Source organism: Crocuta crocuta, unplaced genomic scaffold (genome assembly GCF_008692635.1).
Source record: "Crocuta crocuta isolate KB4526 unplaced genomic scaffold, BGI_CrCroc_1.0 scaffold164, whole genome shotgun sequence".
Classification (NCBI taxonomy): domain Eukaryota; kingdom Metazoa; phylum Chordata; class Mammalia; order Carnivora; family Hyaenidae; genus Crocuta; species Crocuta crocuta.
In genome coordinates, this window is record NW_027530016.1 from 4047524 (window position 1) to 4068941 (window position 21418).

Below are 21418 nucleotides of genomic sequence, written 5' to 3' on the forward strand. Positions count from 1 at the left end.
TTAGCATTCCCTGGAGATTTGTTTATACTGCCTCAGAATAATCCGTCTTAAAGATCAGAGTTTTGCCTTTATTGTCAGATTAAATTCTAAACCTAAAGATATGTATGTAAACTGGAGAACATAAATTGCACGTATAGCTAGCTTGTTTTGTTGTAATCCTGAATTTACATATAAACCTGGTGTTTAACATAATTGTTACCTACAGTGTACAACAAAATTCATTTGTAAAAATTCATTTGTAAAAATTTGTAAAAATTGCTTTTCAGATGTCAGTCCTTTTGCACCTGGAGTTAGTTCTCGAAGTGATATCCATTGCCGGCACCAAGGTGTTAACATTACAGAAACTGGTCTTGAAGGACTTCTTTTTGGAATGCTAGACCGGGAAACAGATAGAAAATTATGTTCTGATATTCATGATACTTTGGGGCATATGCTGTCATCACTGGCTGTAGAAAAACTTTCCCATTGGCTAATGCTTTGTAAAGATGTCCTGGCAGCTTCTAGTGGTATGTATTTAATATATAAAATATGTTCTTAAAATAATGAATATTTTCCCTTCAGTATATGTTTGTATGTGTAAATATGTGGATATAGATACTCAAAAAGATATATAGATACATATATTTTAATTTGAGCTTGCATTTAAAAACACTAATAAATTTTAATCTATTAATCCCTATATAAATGTTGAAAGTTAAACTATATTACAAAGTAATGCGCTTTCTTTGATTTGGGGGCAACAGCTAAATTCAAACTAAATTTCCATGTGTGAAAATCCCCAGCTACTCCATAGTTGAACACAGTGTGTAAAACTAGTGAAATATGTAAAATACTTTTATGTTATCCTTTGCTTGGTTTCTCATTGTTTTTTTTTTTAACTTATCAATTCTGCTATTTTCAAAGGAGAATTTAATCCTTTTAAAATAAAGCAGTCTCCTAACATTAATGCAAATTCTAAAACATCATTTTTGCTATATGGAAGGCCATCATAATATGCTTTGTTTTTTGTTATAGATATGAGCACTGCAACTCCTTTAAGCAGTGGAAAAGATGAGGAATCTGAGAAGAAGGATGAGATGGATGATGATACCATGTTCACCACACTAGGCGAAGAAGATAAATCAAAGCCCTTCGTGGCACCTCGCTGGGCCACTCGGGTGTTTGCTGCCGATTGCCTGTGTCGAATCATCCATTTGTGTGAGAATGCGGACCAGGCCCACTTTGATCTTGCAATGGCACGTTCCGCTAAACTGCGCAACCCTACAAGTAAATTTAAAACCAGTGCTTGTGTTCCCCAAAGTAGTTTTATAGGTTTGAGATACTTTGCTCCTAGGTAACGTGCTTTAGAGTCTGTCTCTCATTTCTTACATTCCCTTGCCTTTTACCTTTGTTTTCTGTCCGCTAAACATACTACCCATCTTCTGCTTTGTATTTGGAACAGAAGATTGAAGAAAGTAGTGTATGTCTACCTATCTTAAGGTAAATGTATCTTAATCATGTCCCCTCAGTATAATAAAGGCAGTAACTTACATATCCTTTATACTTTGTCCTAGTTTTAGCATTTCAGTGTAAAAGAGCAATGCTTTAAGGTGCATAAGCAAAGTGAATTTTGCAGTCCCCAGCCATGGAGAATGTCAGAATTCATGAATGCTGTCATTCAATTCAACTCAAATTCTCAGATTTCAAAAATACTTCTAGGTAATTTTACATTGATGAAAATTGTTGGTTACTGAAACCTGCCACTGTTTTATGTTTTGTGAGCTTTTTAAATCCCATTATCCCCTGGATCCGATATTATAGGGAGTTTACAAAGAAATCATCACATCCAATATCCTCATTTTACAAATGAGGAGACTCAGAGAAACTGAGAGCAGTAAGAGAGTAAGAGACTCTGTCTTGTAATTTGTTGTCTCTTCATTGCCCTGTCATTTTTGTACATATATAAAGACAAACTGGGTGTGTTAATAGTATTGAAGTCTGTGCCTTAAAATACCTTTCAGTTTATTTTGTTACTAAATGCCTTTAAGTTTACTAGAGCTCACAAAAATGGATTAAAAAACAAAAAGTAAAACGATATTCCACATATAGAATGTGAATCTGAAGGTACAGTTATCAGCAAAGCACAATTATCATGAACATAGTGTCTTCATTCATGTCATTATTTATCAAATATTTACCAAATCCTATTCTTTGCTACACATTGGGGATACAAAGAAGAAAAAAACAGAGCCCATATCCTTGAAGACTTTCTAGTCTAGAAGACAAAAAGGCTTGTCTCAATTACATGTCCCAATTGTGGTATGATGGAGTATTTTGGGAACTTAAAAAAGTAGTGCTCATTTCCTGAAGAGCCAGGGAAGACCTTACAGAGAAAGTGATTTTGAAACTGGATTTTAAAGAAAGAGAAAAGATTATGCAGATAGAAGCTGGTTGTATTAGTTTTCTATTGCTGCTGTAAGAAAAGACCACAAATTCAGTGGCCCAGATTATTTTATCTTATAGTTCTGTATGTCAGAAAATCCAGCATGAGTCACCCTGGCCTAAAATCAAGGTCTCAGCAGGGCTGCATCCCTTTCTGGAAGCTCTAGAGGAGTCTGTTTTCTTCTTTGCTTCTGTTAACTGCCTGCATTCCTTAGTTGGTCGCCCCCTTTCTCTGTCTTCGAGGCCAACAACATTGACTATCTCAGTGACCCATCTTCAGTTGTCACACCTCTCTCTGACTACAGCCAGAAGAGGTGCCCTGCTTTTAAGGCACATGTGGTTAGATTGGGCCCACCTGTTAAATTTGGGCTACTCTCCATGTACAAAGTCCCTTTTGCTATGTAAATTAACATCCGCAGGTTGTAGGGATTAGGGTGTGGACATATTTGAGCACTATGATTCTACCCACTGCACTGGTTTATTATGAGCAAAGGAAGTTAAGAGAATTTGTAAAGGCACGGAAGTGTGTGTATTACATTTAAGGAAAAGTGAAGATCCTGAGGTTGGCTTTCTTTCCTTTGTATTTAATTGTTTTTTCTCTCATTATTTGTATCTTGTCTTTTTGCCTGCATTCTCAGAGATCCTTACAAGGTTTCCCTATATGTCATTGATATAATGTTTTACTGTTTTCTGCCCCCATTAGTGGAGCTTAAGTCTTCTTTTATGTTTTTAGTTTTTCTTTCATTGTTTTGTCTTCTGCCTTCATCGTATCGTACCGTTTGGGCTCCTTTTGATTTTCTGTACTTATTCTATAACAACCATGACTTCGTGCATCCTGTTAAGATGCCAAGTGATTTTCTGTATTTTATTCTGATTTTTATAGAAAATTATTTTTAGGTGTATTTTATTTATTTTGAGAGAGAGAGTGCACACGTGCATGCACATGAATGGGGGAGGGGCAGAGAGAGAATCTCAAGTAGACTCTGCGCTGTCAGCAGGGAGCCGGTTGTGGGGCCTGATCTCATGAATCATGAGATGATGACCTGAGTCTAAATCAAGAATCAGACACTTAACCTACTGAGCCACCCACCTGTCCCTAGAAAATTATTTTTGAGATTAGCTCTTTCTGAATCTTCATAATCTTTCTTTTGCCTAGGTGTATTTTTTTTCCATAGGCTTCTTTCTATATCCTTAAAAGAGTAGAGTGCATATTTGGAATTTGGTCACATTGTATGTGGGTGGATTACCCATATTCTCTGTCTTTGATAACTGGGTACTTCATTTTGGTAGCTGGATGGTAAGCTGATATAACCGCTCTCCAACCTAGATTTCAGTATCTGACATGCTTTGTTCTGATAGACTGAAACAGAATCCTTTCTAGTTCCCACTTCCTGCCATTCTGAACAGTAATGTCAGCGTGTATGAAAAGCTATAGATCAAATGAATGTGCTGTCCAGGCTCTTCCTGTATCTTCCTTACCTCCCTTTGTATCCACTGTGCTTTAGTTGTATGGAACTACCAGTCCCAGAATATAATAAACCTTTAATAGTCCCCTAATTCTTTCCCCATTTTAGAATTTCTACCGCAGGCCCCTTTCCGCTCCCCTGCTTTAGGAGTTCATCTTCTTGGATTTGGGGGAAAAAAAAGAGGTCTTGATTTAAGAAAAGTTGGAGATAGAGATTTGTGTAGAGAAGAGCTAGCACTTTCATTTAGGAATAATTGCCTAGTTTCTGGTTGCGAGAGTGGTATCATTCTAGACCTTTTTAATTAGGTGACAGAGAGTAACAGAGGAATAATGGGCCTTTTAATTTACTTTTGGGTTGGCATAATATGAATAGGCCCATTTTAATCAAGTGCCATCTACCTTGGAAATTTCCTCCCACCTTCTGGCAGCAGTTCATTATACCTAATTTTTGTTGATGGTATGGTTTTGTCTCCCCGAGGTGAGGAAGCACTGGGGGCTTCTAACTGAAAATGTTCTTTTTCTCTCTCCTCTGTTCCTCTTCCCCAAACCAATAGATATTCTTTATTAAACTGAAGATTCTAGAAAGAATTTTAGGTAGGCACATGAAAAAAATAGAAGAACTTGTCTTATAACCTTCACAAGGGGAATAACAACAAAAACCTGTTTTCATAGGAGCTGGGAATCAGGCTGAAACACAGAACTGTCCTGCTTCAAAAAGACTTTGAGAATCTTGAAGCCTCCTGAAGAACTGTAGAGTACTTGAGCTTGATAAATTATTTAGATAATTTTAGTTGTTATGTCTTTAAGTTCACCTATCTTTTCTTCTTTGGCATCTAATCACTAAATGTAATCTTATCCAGTATATTTTTTCATTTCAGATATTTTACTTCTTAAATCTCTACAAGTCCCATTTGTGATTTTCTCTTTTATTTCTCTCTTCATCATGCTCAGGCTTTCCTTTTCTTTCTTGAATTTAGGCAACATATATATAATCCCTGTTTTAGGCTGCCTGTCTGCTAATTTCATCATCTCTTTCATTTCTGGATCTGTTTCTATTCACTGAGAGTTTTTTCCCTTCTTATGAAATATATTTTCCTTCTTCTTTGCATCCCTGGTAATTTTTTACTACCTGCCAGATATTGCAAATTTTGTGGTAGTAGTGCTGGATTTTGTTGTATTCCTTTAAATAGTATTACACTTTGTTCTGGGGTATAGTTCAAGTACTTGCTATCTCTTGAATTCTTCTGAGACTTTCTTTTAAGCTTTTTTGGGCAGATCTGGAGTGTCCTGTACTCTAAAAGGAAAAAGACTTCTCTTGCCTACATCTTATCGTATAAAAGTTTTTTCCAGAAAGGAGAGGTTGAGAAACTACTGCCTACAGTCTAAATCCAGCGCATAGCCTGTTTTTTTTTCAAACAAAGTTTTATTGGAACACAGCATGCCCATTTATATACACATGGACTGTGACTCCTTTCCTTCTACAACAGCAGAGTTGTGATAGAAATTATATGGCCAGCAAAGCCAAAACTATTTACTCTCTAGTTGTTTACAGAAAAAAAAATCTGCCAACCCTTTTCTAAAGAATTATAAACTCCTTTTGGGAAAGTTAGGATAATCAGTTATTTTGCTTCAAATGTTATTGTACATCCTATAATTACCATCCATTTTACCATACTGTGTAAAGGTCTACCAGTGTTCTTGAGAAATTATGATATATAAGCTTTCTTCAAAGTGTATCTTTGTTATTTTTAAACACAGTGAAATGTGTGGACCATAGGTGCTTTCTAAAGAAGTTTATTTCATTTCATATTATACCTATTTTTGGAGAAATTTTCCATCTTGCCATCTATTTTATTTTTAGATGACCTGTTGGTACTTCATCTCTCTGACCTGATTCGCATGGCATTCATGGCTGCAACAGATCATAGTAACCAGCTGCGGATGGCCGGGCTCCAGGCACTTGAAGACATTATCAAGAAGTTCGCATCTGTGCCTGAGCCAGAATTTCCAGGCCAAGTGATTCTGGAGCAGTATCAAGCTAATGTGAGATACTCTGTTTATTTAAACCCTTAAAATTGAGCCTTTGTGTGATTATTAAAGGAGTGAGGATTCCCTGGAGAAATGTCTTTGGAGCTTCAACGACATGTCTTTATTCCCATTGTCTGTTACATAGTTGAATCCCACAGTTGAAGAAACAACAGTATAAAACTTGTCACTATTTTTAAGTTGTGATAGCATATTCGTGATAAAACTAGAATAGAAATCGCAGGCTAGCCTTTCAGACTTGTGTTCAGATGTTTAGCTATGCCATTTAGAAGATAAAAGGACATTCAAAGAGTGTTGTGGATTTGCTGACATTACTTTTATATGTCAAGACTTGATAAGCCTTTTTAAAAATAAAAAGGGCCACTTTGTATGCTAACGGATAACTTCTAATAATAGTGGTTCAGAATATTACTGAAGGAATTATATACCTTCAAAAATATGTTTATTTTGTTCTAAACAGAGACACTTTTCTCTCCTAGGATTTATAACTTTGTTTTCTTCATCTGAGGCACAATAGATATAATCCTGGTAATGATGGGTTATATGAAGACAAAGAAACTTAAGTTAGCAAGGAAAGAATACACATTTTCTGTTACTTTAATTATATCAAAATCTTAGCTACGGATACACAACACCTTATCTAAAAGCTGTACTCAAACATACATAAAATTACAAAGTGTGAATAATGTTTACTCCATTGTTTTTCCACCGTAAGTACCGGTGAGGAAGTTATAGCTTCTAGCCCAGCTGGCTGTAGAAAATACATATTCAAATACTTACTCCCAAATACCCAACCTATCAAAATGAAGCGTTGTTGTTCTGTTTTGTTTTATTTTGACTTTTTATTTAGAAATAGGGTTTTTTAAAAATTATTTATTTCTGAGAGAGAGAAAGAGAGACACAGCGTGAGCTGGGGAGGGTCAGAGAGAGAGGGAGACACAGAATCTGAAGCAGGCTCCAGACTCTGAGCTGGCTGTCAGCACAGAGCCCGACGTGAGGCTCGCACCCACGAACCCCAAGATCATGACCTGAGCTGAAGTCGGACGCTTAACCAACTGAGCCACCAAGGTGCCCCTAGAAATAGTTTTAAACTTACAGAAAAATTAGAAGAATATACAAAAAATTTTATCTCACTTGCTTTAACATTGATTTTTTTTCTCTCTTTATACACACATTTTTTTTCCTAAACCATTTAAAGATAAATTATTTAAATCATGTACCTTTACCCTCGAATACTTCAGTCTATATTTCCAAAGGACAAGAAGATTGTCTAACATAACCACAGAACAGTTGTCAACTTCAGGAAATTCAACACTGATATATTACTTCTATATAAGTTGTCATATTCCACTTTTATCAGCTAACCCAGTCATCTCTTTTGTAGTATATTCACTTTCTCCTTCAGTACAGGATCCAGCACCAGCTCTGTGATCAGTTGATGCAATTAGTTGCCATGTGTTGTTAGTCACAGAGAAGGACTCAACCCATTTCTAAACTTCTAATGATATACCTTAGTGACTGACTCTCTTGTGTAAGGGAAGATATCTCAAATTGTTGAATATATCTAAGTTCTTGTTCAGTTCATACACATTAAATCTAATATATCTAAGAATCCATGACTGGGTTGGCTTATTAAAGCTAAAGCTCACAGGGTGCCTGGGTGGCTCAGTCAGTTAAGTGGCCGACTCTTGATTTTGGGTCAGGTCTTAATCTCACAGTTGGTGAGTTTGAGCCCCTCATTGGGCTCTGTACTGATGCTTCAAATCCTCTGTCTCCCTGTCTCTGCCTGTCCCCTGCTCATGCTCACTCTTTCTCTTAAAAATAAGTAAATGTTTAAAAAAATTTTTTTGAAAACTAAAGCTCATATTCCTTTACTTATTATTACTATAACAATGGCACATAAATGAATATTTCTTGAGACTCCTTCTCTTAAAGCATTTCTTTTTGAGGTAAAATGGCCTCTAAGGTCTTTAAATGACTATGTGAATTTTTAGTACTACTCAGTTATTTAAAGGAACTGATCCAGTTATATGAAATTCACTCATTAGGTAAATACTGTTAGAAATACATTCAGGAAAATACAGACAGAATAAAAAAGAACAGGAGTTTTCTGTTATCTCTAGGAGCATGTAACTTTGTCAGAAAGTCCTGTTTACTATTAAACAAAAACAAAGGAAAAAGAAACAAGATTAATTGCCTATTTGGTATAGCAGTCATACAGATTTGATAATGATTATAACTTCCTGGAAAGCAAAAGAAAAAGGGTATGTTTGAGTTAATTGTAGAAGAGTTTGAATTTATTGAGAAGAGAGATAAGGGAGATGTGATAAAAAGAAAAGTAACAATGCTGTGTTTTGTGTGGTTTCGTCTCCAGGGACACAAGAGGCTTTTGTGTTTACCACTTATCTTTAAAAATTAAAAAAATGCTCATATTCTTTTTTTTTTTTTTTTTTTTTTNCCAGCCTTTTCACAAGATACTCCATCAGACATAATAGCAAAAGCTTGCCAGGTAAGAAGAAAAAATAGGGTTTTCTATAGTTACCTTAATTAAGTTAATAGATGCCTTAGAATTTCACCTCCAAGAAAGAAGAGAGAAAAATCAAATAATATTTATTCTTTATCTTGAAAGTACAGTAGTGACACTTTTCTCTTTTATTCTGTATCAAATGATGAAGTAGTAACTTAGTTGCATCCCTTTTTTTGTCATAGCTGAGGAGATGACTTTGGGATACATAGCTTTTCTATTATCCAGAAGTAAACAGAAGTATGAAAATCATAAGAGTGACTAAAAATTAAAGATTACAAAATAATTAAAGAGCATTAATTAATTAATGATAATTAGGTAATAAAAGGTTTGGGGGGAGGGGCGCCAGAGTGACTCAGTCAGTTAGGCATCCACTCTGGATTTTGGCTCAGGTCATGATCTCAGTTAGATTGGGTCCTGTGTCAGGCTCTGGGCTGAGAGTGCGCAGAGACGGACTGGGACTCTCTGTCCTCTCTCTTCTCTGCCCCTCCTCCATGCTCTGTCTCTCTCAAAAATAACTAAACTTTAAAAATGAAAATAAAGGGGCACCTGGGTGGCTCAGTCAGTTAAGCGTCCGACTTTGGCTCAGGTCATGATTTCATGGCTTGTGGGTTCGAGCCCTGGGTCAGGCTCTGTGCTGATAGCTCAGAGCCTGGAGCCTGCTTCAGATTCTATGTCTCCTCCTCTCTCTGACACTCCCCTGCTCATGCTGTCTCTCTCTCTCTCTGTCTGTCTCTCTCTCAGAAATAAATAAAACGTTTAAAGAAAAAAAAATGAAAATAAAAAATTTTTTATTTAAAAATTAAACTTAAAAAATAAAAAAAGATTTTTTTAATTTAAATAAATTTTTTTAATGTTTATTTTTGAGAGAGAAACAGACAGAGTGCAAGCTGGGGAGGGACAGAGAGAGAGGGAGACACAGAATCTGAAGCAGGCTCCAAGCTCTGAACTATCAGCACAGAGCTGAAGTCAGAAGCTTAACCAACTGAGCCAACCAGGCACCCTGAAAAAAGATTTTTTTGATCACAGGTTTTAAAAAATTTACAAGTTTCTGGGAATTACGTATCCTAAAGAGAATTCCACAATATGGAAATTTCATTGCATAATTAATTAATGATTGTTATATTTGAAAAGAGTCACAAAAGTAAGCACTTACGTTCTTACACTTTTGATAACTTCTTTTTCATGTCTCATTCTGAAAAAGGATTCATGCATTAAATTCTCGTCTTTCAAGAAATCAGATTCTTTTTTTCTTTAATTTTTTTTAATGTTTATTATTTATTTTTGGAGAGACAAGACAGACAGAGCATGAGCAGGGGAGGGGCAGAGAGAGAGGGAGACACAGAATTGGAAGCAGGCTCCAGGCTCTGAGCTGTCAGCACAGGGCCTGATGTGGGAATCAAACCCACAAACTGCAAGATCATGACCTGAGGCAAAAGTAGGATGCTCAAGCTACTGAGCTACCCAGGCACCTCCAGGAAATCATATTCCTTATTTGCTTTCCTAAAGACAGAAGAGAGGCAACCCTTTCCTTCCCAGTTTCTGGAGTGTGGGCTCGAGTCTGTCATTATTGCTTGGAATCCATAGTCAAGCTACACATGGCCTCTAGAAAGAGAATGTTCTGCTGTTTGCAATAAGTGTAAAGTTCTTACTTTGTTCTCTCTGGCTAAATGGGTTTGCCTCCAGAGCCTAGAGCCTGCTTCAGATTCTGTGTCTCTCTCTGTCTCTCTGCCCCTCCCCCTCTTGCTCTGTCTCTGAAAAGAAATGAATAAACGTTAAAAATGTTAAAAACAAAAGAGAGAGGTCTGTGGATCATGATACAAACCTCAGAGTTAGAGGAGGCTGTTTGGTTTGGGATACCAACACACAATCAGAAATCATAGTTATGTATAAATACATGTATCATGGTGATGTTTTAAAGCATAGTATTTAAACAGAAAAAACCTACAAAGCTCCTGTTCCTAGAAAAGCAAAGGCTATTCAGATTTCATCTTGTGGATGAGTGCCATGAACATTTCCTCCTACTGAATTTGCTGCAGCGTCTTATTCTTTATGCGGCTCTAACTGCTCTTTCTGTAAGGACTTTTTTCCTTATCTACTGGCAGGCTTAAGTTTTGACTTCCTATCCTTGTGTTTCTTGAAGGAAACCTGGTTTTGAAACAAATGTAACAGCGGATTGCAAATTCCTTTTCCTTAAAGGAAAGTAAGGAGTTGGCTTTGGACAGATCATGAAACATTGCATCCCACCTTATTTACTGGAATAGATGCCATGTTAATCCTGAAAATCAGGATAATTTTTAGATATTATAGGAAGACTCTCAAGTGTAACACAAATGTGGACGAGTAATCAATGGTTTAATAAGAAATTTAAACCAGCCTAGCTATCATAAACATAATATATAGTTTAAATATCTTGTTTCAGATTAAAATTTATAAATGTACCTTCATGCACCACTCTTTTGATGTAAGGCCAAGGTCTTTTCTCTGAAAATGATTTTGCTGATTCAGTCCTGCTTTGTCTTTCTTGATAAACCAAACCTGTAATGCAATACCGGCAATATCTAGTCTCATGTTCTTTAAAGTGGAAGAGAAACTTAACGTTTTTACAAATCAAACTTTCTGCCGAATTGTCAATGGTTAGTTTTCCCCCAACTTTTAGTGTGTTTCTACCTCGACAGAAATGTTTATCAAATCTCTTTGATATGTTGTTCAGTTTCCTAAAGAATAACAACTCTAATTTCATAATCATATTTAAAATCTTTTTACTTCAAGTTTCATTATATTTGCAATAAGATTTTGTGGGTTTTTTTAAATGTTTCTTATTTATTTCTGAGAGAGAGAGAATAGAGCATGAGCAGGGGAGGGTCAGAGAGAGAGGGAGACACAGAATCCGAAACAGGCTCCAGGCTCTGAGCTAGCTGTCAGCACACAGCCCGATGCGGGGCTTAAACCCACGAACTGTGAGATCATGACCTGACCCGAAGTCGGACGCTTAACTGACTGAGCCACCCAGGTGCCCCTTTTCAACAATATTTTGACTGGCATTTTATTTTGCCATCAATATGTCCTTAACTGATAACATCAACTTTAAAATGTCCTTTTTAATTTTTATTAAACTTTGTTCTGAATTCTGGGAGGATAAGAATATAAGAGAATAAAATAGTTTACATAAATATTCTCAACTTAAGAAGATTTTAAATATAGGAACATAATCCATTAGTTATAGTTTAATATCCAAACGCTCTGAAAAGCAAAGCTTTTTCATAATTTATTTGCTAGCGAAACCTGAGCTGACTGTACTCATTTGGCCTTGCCGTGAAGCTGAGTGGGACTGGTGTACTGATCAGTCCCTCTCGCTGTGATTTGTACTACATTTCACGACAGAAGTGTCCTTCTGTCAATTGTGGGGTGCTGTTACACGTCTTGCTTGATGTATTCCTTAATGAGGTTCACCGGCCTTACTACCTTTCATCAAAAAGTTGTGAATTGTGACTCACATCTTGGCCCAAAGATATCAGATAATCAGAACGTGAGGACTTGTATTCGTAGAGTAAGGTGGCGCTACCAGGCCACCCCTTCCTTCTTGACATCCTTCCCTTGGCTCCAGTGTCCATGCACTTGCCTGCTTTTCCTTTTGTTTTTCTGGAATTTTCTTTTCAATTTCTTTCATTGTTTATTCTTATTCCACTTGTCCCTTCAGTATAACTCTTCCCTGTGTTCTGTCCTTAAGACATTTTTTCTTTTTATACCTCAATCTTTGAACAAATTTACCTGGTAACATTGCTTTAGTTATTCCTAAATAATAACCAGTGTTAACTACAGTGTTATATTAGTTTCAGTGTACAATATTAGTGATTCAACAATTCTATTCACTACTCAGTGCTCATCATAAGTGTACTCTTAATCTCCTTCACCTATTTCCTCCATTCCCTGGCACCTCCCCTCTGTAACTATCAGTTTTTGCTTTATAGTAAACAGTCTATTTTTTGGTTTGTGTCTTTTTTTTCCCCTTTGCTCGTTTATTTTGTTTCTTAAATTCTACATATGAATGAAATCATATTGTATTTGTCTTAGTCTCTGATAGGCTTATTTAATTTAGCATAATACTCTCCAGCTCTAAACATGTTGTTGTAAATGGCAAGATTTCATTCTTTTTGTGGCTGAATAATATTCCACTATATGTATATACATATATATGTAATATGTATGTATATAGCATATATGATATGTGTACACACACACATGCCACATCTTTATCCATTCATCTATCAACGGGCACTTGGGTTGCTTCCATAATTTGGCTATTGTAAATAATGCTGCAATAAACCTAGGAGTGTGGGCATCCCTTTGAATTAATGTTTTCATATTCTTTGGGTAAATACCTAGTAGTGCGATTACTGGATCTTAGGTTATCTCTATTTTTAACTTTTTGAGGAACCTGCATACTGTTTTCATAGTAGCTGCACCAGTTTGCATTCCCACCAACAGTGCGAGAGGGTTCCTTTTTCTCCACGTCCTTGCCAACATCTGTTGTTTCTTGTGTTTTTTATTTTAGCCATTCTGACAGGTGTGAGGTGATATCTCATTGTGGTTTTGATTTGTACTTCACTGATGATGAGGGATGTTGAGTGTCTACTTAGTTATTTTTTACCCTGCTCCTTAAATCCTGAGCCAAGTTTCTACCTGTCTGCTGAATATCTTCCCACAGGTCCCCTACCAGTACTTTGAACTCAGCATGTTAAACTGTTGAAGCTTAAAACCATGCTCTCTAACTTCTCATCTCCCCCAGCCTTTCCTGTTTTCTTTCTTGTCTCCAAAGCAGCGGCCTCACTTTCCTCACTTTCATCCAAGTTAGAAGCTTTGGCAATCTTTGATTCCTCACACTTTTTGTAAATCCCTGCCCCGTCCCCTAAAAATATTTAATTGGTTTCCAAAGCCTGTGATTTCTACCTCCAAATCTCTCTCAGATAACTCTCCCTTTTCATTCCATTCCCAGTTTGATCTATATTCTCTGTCCCACAGTACTAGAATTGCCGCGTGACTGAACGCATTACTTACCATCTGAACATACTCTCTCCTGGCATAAATGCTGGAGCACAATTCTAATTGTAATCTCCCTGCTCAGAGGCCTTGGAAACTTGTGATTGCCCATAGAACAAAGGCTGAGTTCAGTTCGCCTGGAATGTAAACGGCACCATCCTCTGATCCCAGTTACCTTTGCTAATCTCTGTTCTTTTCCCTTGTAACTCCCCCTGTATCTATACACACAGACCTTCCTGATCTCTAAACATTCCCATTTCTCCTGCTGGAAGTGATCTCTCCCTCCTCTGTTTTTAAGTGTAGTATTGCAGTCCTAAAATGTTCTTGTGTGTTCATTCAATCTGCGTTCTCTTTGTTGAGAACAGGCACTAGATTTTTCCCCTTTATTTATTTTTTAATCTCTTCCATAGCACTCAGAATAACCTTTTACCTGTGGTAAGCAGAAATGTTGTTGAATTGAAGAATTACCCACAATTGAACTGATTCAGGCAGAAAATTTTTTCTATTAAAATGTTTGTCCAGTCAGAAAATGGAAACATGAGAGTAAATCACCATTTATTTTCCACATAGGAGTACAATAAATTCCATCCTTGTTACCGATTTGTGATTCAAAACTAATACTGAGGCACAGCATTGGGGTTTTGGGTTTTGTTTTCTTCATTGGCTTTATTTTATGTTGCTTCCCCCAGGGAAAAAATCATACTTACTTCATACTTATGTGTTACGTGTTAATTTTTTCATACAAATTCACCACTGTTTTTCTTCGGCCAGGTGTGTAGTACGTGGATCGGCAGCGGAGTTGTCAGCGATCTCAATGACCTCCGTCGAGTACACAATCTTCTTGTTTCTTCTCTGGACAAAGTGCAGGCTGGGAAAGGGTCTTCTAGCCAACTGTACCGAGAGAGCGCCACAACCATGGAAAAACTGGCTGTTCTCAAAGCGTGGGCAGAGGTAACCACAGCTGATTGTTTTTGAACCATTGCCCCATCCGTGAGAAAATACTCCCCTACTCGTGTAGGTAAAAAAGAAAAAAATTTTATTTGGTTATTGTTCTTTTAAAACCAACTTTTAGTATGGAACACTTTTTAAAAATCTGTTATTTTCTCCTTCTCACTGAAATACAGATATGTTTATGTCTCAAAAGAGCTCTTAGGAAGCCTTTGAAAATTATTTTTTTAATTGGTTTTTTCAAAATTTCCGTATTGAGCAATTGATCCCTTAACTAATTATGTGGAAATTAGGCAGAGAAAACTACAAATACAAGTAATAGAAAATATTTTATGCCAAAAACCTTTTATTTGAGGGGCACCTGCCTGGCTCAGTCGGTGGAGCATGCAACTCTTGATCTTGGGGTTGTGAGTTCAAGCCCCACATTGGGTGTAGAGCTTACTTTAAAAAAAAAATCTTTTATATGATTAAATTTCAAGAGACTTGCCACTGCTCATTGATACCAAGATCACAGAGTTTTCTGTGTGTGTGTGTGTGTGTGTGTGTGTGTGTGTGTGTGTGTGTNCACAGCCACTTTTTTAAAAATGACAATATTCCTTTAAACTCACTTTTCCAAATTCCTCCTACCATTTGCTTTCAAATTCTTAGTGTCTGACCTACAGTATTTCAAGTAACCCTTCCTCTGCCGACTAGCACTGCACTTCTCTATTTCCACGGCATCAGCGGCTGATGACCCAGCCAGCAGACACTTGCTGGCTCAAAGCATGCAGCATCCAGACGATATGGTTTAGATCAAGGACCTCTGAATTTTTGTTGTGCTTTTTTTCCCCACAAAAATAAAAATGGAAAAATGTACAGCTCAGTAAGGTGTCATTAAAAATCTTTTNTGTCCTTCAGGTAGATTATTTATTTTTCCCTGCTGCCATTTTTGGCTTAGAAAGTAAAATAATATTTTTTGTTTGATTGATAAAATGATTGCTCTTACTTTTAAAAGTTTAGTTGTTGTTTTTTCCAAATCAACACAAACCTTTCAGGTAGGAAGTAGTATAAGAAAAAGATACTGTAATATGACTTATCTATCTTATCACTTTGAAAACAGGAACAATTCTTTGTTAATTTTCATATATCTGAGTTTTTAACTAAAACTGCTACTTTTCTTGTCTGTAGAAATTACATTGCTGTTGATGTATTGATTTTTACTTAAAGATCCATGTTCTTAATTCTCCAGCCCCATTGACTCATTTCCCCAAATGTAGGGACCACTCTGTGGTCTGACAATCAGAACATTGCTTGTCAATCAGCTAGTTCTTTTCTGACTTGCATTAATATGCTTGATTCACCTACTAGGAAAGCTGATATAGTTTAGTATAAAAAGCATTAAATATTGACTCAGAGGCCCTAGAGTAAATTATTTCTCTCTAATTTACCATCTTTGTGACTTTGGTCAAGTGATTCGTACTCTTAGAGCCTGAGTTTTTTCATTACAATGTGGAGATAATATCTTCTTGTAAGGTAATGTGTATCAAAGGACCAAGCTTTGTTACTGACACTGAATGGAAGATAGACAATTACTTTTAAAAATTAGATCATAATCTCACATTTTAATTAAATTAAATTAACAATGCACATTTTTCTTTGACACATTTTGGGGGTAACTTGTGCTATATAACTTAATGACTTGCACCTCATGCCTCAGTCTTTCATGCTGTCTAGTGATTCTTTTCCTTCTTATCTTCCTTTCCTTTATCATTCTCTTCAAATGAACAGCATATTCTAGATTTCTCTCCTCAAGACTTATCTCTGCTTATACTTTTTCACTCAGAAAGCTGAGGATGTCCATTGTCTGTCTCCTCAGACTGTTACCTTGAAATCTTTAGGTTCACATGATTTGGGAACTTCCCCTGTTAGGCATGAGTATGAAGGGGAGATGGTTCCCAGCTCAGTGCCATCAGTCCTGCCCACTTCTGTATCTCCAGCCCCTCCCTCTACATGCTTGGTCTTCTCAACTGCCTTCCTCCCCAACTCAGCATTCCCTTCTACTTTCTGTCTCCTTCTTCACATCTCAGTTCCCTGAAAGTTCAGTATCTTCACTTCCTCAGCTCTTGGCCACTCACTTCTCAGTCTCCCACAATATAGGGTCATTTCCACTGCAGGCTAGCTGGGTCTGAGGATCCAGAGGGGGCACTGCAGGACCAGCCGAGAGGAAGTGAGAGCAGAGTTTACTGGAAATATAGAGAGCAGATACAGATACCCAGTCTCTGGGAGACTGGGAAAGGAAAAGAGAATGAGTCACATCTTGTTGGGGTCTGGGGTTTTTAGTGAGAACAGTGGCTTGGCATCCACGGACTGGTCAAAACAAGAACAAGTGCTCAGACATCCTCCATGAGTCACTTGTGCCCTGGAGCCTGGGGTCTCGGTGTCAAGGTGTCTGGAGTCAGTGGTCTTGGAAAACTGATGACTCTACCTGGTCACTCCTTAGATATTATCTGTTGTGCTAGAAGAATCCAAGTATTGTTTAAAAGACTATGAGTATGTATATACAACCTGTCTGAAATGTTAATGATTGTTTCTTATTTTCTTCATTTTATGCTTCTGATTTTTCTGTTTTTCTTGCATGATACCTAATAAGAAAAATTGGCCAAAAATTACTTTAAAAACTAAGTCTAAAGGTTACATTCTCCTGTATTGCAAATAGCAATATAAATTATAGAACCGTTTTAGAAAGGTTTTGGCAGTGTCTGTTCAGAGTCATAAAAATATTTATAATCAGTAATGCAGTAATTGTGTTTCTGAGACTTTATCCTAGGGAAGAATGTCCAAAGTGTAGGAAGGAAGTGTTTACAAAAAAAGGCTTACTTAAAGCATTATTTATAACATGAAGAACTGAACACTTTTGTCTTTGAAAACCATATGATGTCTTATTAAGGTTCTGAAGGCCAACTAGAGAATCAGAAGTAAATACAACATTTCAACCATCAGGAAATTGTTAGACATATTATGGCTCACTGCCTGCAGCCATTAAGAGTAATGTTTATAGGGGCGCCTGGGTGGCTCAGTGGGTTAAGCGCCTGACTTTCAGCTTGGTCATGATCTCACAGTTCATGGGTTCGAGCTCCTCATCCGGCTCTGTGCTGACAGCTCAGAACCTGGAGCCTGCTTCAGCTGTGTCTCCCTCTCTCTCTGCCCCTCCCCCACTCATACTGTGTCTCTCTGTGTCTCTCAAAAATGAATAAACATTAAAAAAAAAAAAAAAGAGTAATGGCTGTGAAGACCAGGATTCCATAGGAAACCCTCCTGATATGGTAGTAGATAAAATTAAATTCAAAATTCTCTGTACAACAGCATTCCAGCTTACAAAGACAGAATAAGATAACTTGGAAATTGGGATTATAGTAATTTTAAAAACCCATTTTCAAAACTTTTTATGGTAGAACTTTTTAAATAACATCAAAAGTTAAGGGAAAACAAATAACATCTGGTCTATAAATCCTGCAGTGACCTCTTCCCTTCCCCACGGACTATAGAATAAAACCTTCACCTGCTTCTGCCTCATAGCCTCTGCTCAGTCTACACCAGTTGCCAAAGCCTAAATGTATGTACAAGAACAAACGTGTATAACTGCAACAAAGAAGAATCTTTAAAATTATGATTTAGGAAGTTGCCATTATACATCCTTTTGGTTTACTAAATGGAGAGAAAGGATATGGATAATATATATGTGACCAGTAAATTATATTCTTGGCTCAACTCTCTATTATAAAGACTAGATTGCTAACTATCGCTTAAGGGATTAGAAGGATATTTATGGAAATCCTTTCTGTGGCCCTTCCTCCAACCCCTTCCAGCCTTTTTCTTTGAATGCACACATTCAAATTATATCCAATTGTGTCTAATAAGTTTGTGAAAGTAGAGGCAGTAAACAGGAAGTTATACCCTATGACGAAAAGAAAAAGTTAAAAAAAGACACACATAAAAGGAGGCTTTGTAAAGTATAGCAAGAGAAGCCAGAAGAAATTCAGAAAACCCTACTCAAGGAATATTTTATGAGAGGAATAGTCAGAAGTCAGATCAATAAAAGCAGATTGCCTCCAAAGCAGGTGGAATTATTCTTTGAGGGTTCTCAGAAAGTCATGAAGCTGTATACTCTCCAGTGCCTGTACTCAACTCGTGTTGATAATTCAACTGTATAATCATAGCAGCTTAGACTATGTCATTTCTTAATATTATACCTTGTTATTTTCTCCTCCTGAATGCCATACTAGGTTTATGTGGTTGCTATGAATATTAAAAAGGAAGCAGAGTCAAAACCAAAAAGAGCAATTAAAAACACTGATGATGACGATGATGATTTTGGTACCATAGATGAATTACCACCCGATAGTTTAATAACACTTGTGCAACCTGAACTGCCAACACTCAGCCGCCTGTGGTTGGCGGCGTTAAAAGACTATGCGCTTTTGACTTTACCAGCCGAATTTGCTAGTCAGCTCCCCGCGGATGGTAAGTACTGCATTCAGAGTTTGGTCTTTATGGAGTTCGGAGTAGTAATGAAACAAAATGCAATTGGTAGAAGCTAGCAACAATTATAACTAATAATATTATGATATAACTTTTATGTCTTAAATTTATAGAGTATAACATCTTAAGTTTAAATTTTTAATTAGTAAGAATTTAATAAAGTAATTTAAGATGTAGCAATAACATTTTCAATTTCTGTGGACTTAAATGTGGCATTCTCTCACTTAAGGCCCATTCTCCATATTGGATTTATGAATTTAGACACGGCCTTAAACTTATTTGCTAAACCAAGCAAACATGTTCTCCCTGTTATAATAATAACTGTATGAGCTAATGGACTCTAAATAACTATGCATAACAAGTCATTATGCATAACCATAATGAAGTTTATTGCTGTGCTGGTCAGTGAATGCAAGGACAGATGGGGAAATCCTCAGTTTGGTAGTGGGAACAGGAGATGAGGAAGAATGGCAGAGGGAGAGTTGAAAGAGAAAGAAGAGACAGAGTTCCCTGTCTCTCTGTGTTAGAGAGAAATGCGATAGAAAGAGTGATACAAAGTGAAGGCGGCCAGGGTTTTAGGGAGTGTCTGGCAACAGTGAAGAGGAAGCCTGTGACCACAAGGTAGAGAAAGGTACCAGGCCCCCGGCGGCATCCACAGTTGCGGAGGAAAGACTGGAAACCCTAGCTCCGGTGAGGAAAGCACAGGCGCTCCAGTTCAGCGCTCCAGGAGAGATGCGCGCTTTGCTGGCTTCGTGCTGAAGAGAGTCTCGTTGGTCAGACTGCTCTCTTGTANAGAGGAAAGACTGGAAACCCTAGCTCCGGTGAGGAAAACACAGGCGCTCCAGTTCAGCAGTGCCAGGAGAGATGCGCGCTTTGCTGGCTTCGTGCTGAAGAGAGTCTCGTTGGTCAGACTGCTCTCTTGTACGCGCCGTGTCCGAATTTTGTGTCCCCTCAAAATTCACGTGTTGAAACTAATCCCCATTGTGATAGTGTCAGGGAGTGAGGTCTGTGGGACGTGCTTAGGTCATGAGATGGAGCCCTTCTGAGTGGAGTTGGTACCCTTATAGAAGAGAGTCCATGTTGATTCAGAGAGACAGCCCTTAACCGAGCATGCTGGCACCCTGATGTCAGACTTCCTGCCTCCAGAAAGAAAGTTCTGTTGTTTGTAAGCCACCTAGTCTGTGGTATTTTGCTATAGCAGTCCAAATGGACTAACACAGTAAGTAACGAGTATTTTTAAGTTAGTTGTTGATAAATGGTCGAACACTTACAATGAAAAGCAATGGCTTTGACTGGCTCGATTATTTTACAGGTGGAGCATTTTACACTCCTGAGACTATTGATACAGCTAGACTTCACTACCGGAATTCCTGGGCCCCAATTCTTCATGCAGTGGCACTTTGGTTAAATAGCACAGGATTCACATGTTCAGAGTCTGCAGAAGCAGCAGCGATACCTGGCTTACAAAAACGTTCTATACCCGTCAATTTAAACCAGGCATCAGGAGCGACGCCCAGTGCTAAATCTTTGCCAGAAATTAACAAAGATAGAATGCATCTTATCTTAGGTAGGTGTGTTGTATTAATGTATTTCAAGATGGGTCATTTCTGAAAATGTATATCTGTAGGGAGGAAAAAATTCCTTTCTATCTTCTTAGGTTCTGTGGACAGCCTAAGAGTTAAATTGACATGAGACAGATTCACAAGAGAAAAAGCATACAGATTTTCTTAAATATTTTCAACCTGAAGTAGCCGTTAGGCCCCCAAAATTATATGCCGTTTTACACAAAGAAGAATACATTGTGGGGATGTGACAAGAGAGGGATTTGGGCCAGGGGCAGTAAACTGTGGGTCAGGGCTAGGAAATACGTGAGGGAAACTAGTTTTAGTAGGTTTGTTTGTACAGGTCTGTTTCAGCATTGACTCTCAGCCTTGTCTTCCTGTTACAGGGAGGGCACCTTTCTCATGAGAAATTTTATGACCTGCTTGTAGGTAGAATGAGATCTGCTGTTTGTCAAGTACCTTCAGCTCAAAATAATCAGTATGCCAAAGAGGCATATTTTGTTGTGGCATGCTCTGAACTCCATATCTTTCATTTTAATGCTATAGAAGTTTTATGCATCACAGTTCAGAAGGAATTATAAAAGGAGAATTTTAAGTACATTTTCTAAATTATTAACTGAATTTTTAGTATAAAATTTTAATTATTAAAAACTACTCTAGGGGCGCCAGAGTGGCTCAGTCGGTTAAGCACCTGACTCCTGATTTTGGCTCAGGTCATTATCCCAGGGTTGTGGGATCAAGCCCTGTGTCAGGCTCTGTGCTGAGTGTGGAGCCTGCTTGGGATTAGGTCTCTCTCTCCTCCTGTCCTTCTCCCTTGATCACATGCTCTCTCTTTCTCTCTCTCTCTCTCTCTAAGAAAAAAACTACTCTAAAAATTTTAGCTGTCATGTCCCC

The 21418-nt window shown here is 37.5% G+C and overlaps 1 protein-coding gene across 1 annotated transcript in view; it reads left to right on the forward strand.

Moving 5' to 3' along the window:
• The window catches only part of HEATR5B (HEAT repeat containing 5B), a 96360-nt gene that overhangs the window by 53973 nt on the left and 20969 nt on the right, over window positions 1–21418 (forward strand). The window contains exons 23-29 of the mRNA XM_077764283.1: window positions 267–506; window positions 1015–1266; window positions 5748–5942; window positions 8386–8441; window positions 14268–14447; window positions 18707–18944; window positions 20275–20529. Coding sequence (XP_077620409.1) covers window positions 267–506; window positions 1015–1266; window positions 5748–5942; window positions 8386–8441; window positions 14268–14447; window positions 18707–18944; window positions 20275–20529 — 1416 coding nt within the window. The remainder of the gene's footprint in view (window positions 1–266; window positions 507–1014; window positions 1267–5747; window positions 5943–8385; window positions 8442–14267; window positions 14448–18706; window positions 18945–20274; window positions 20530–21418) is intronic.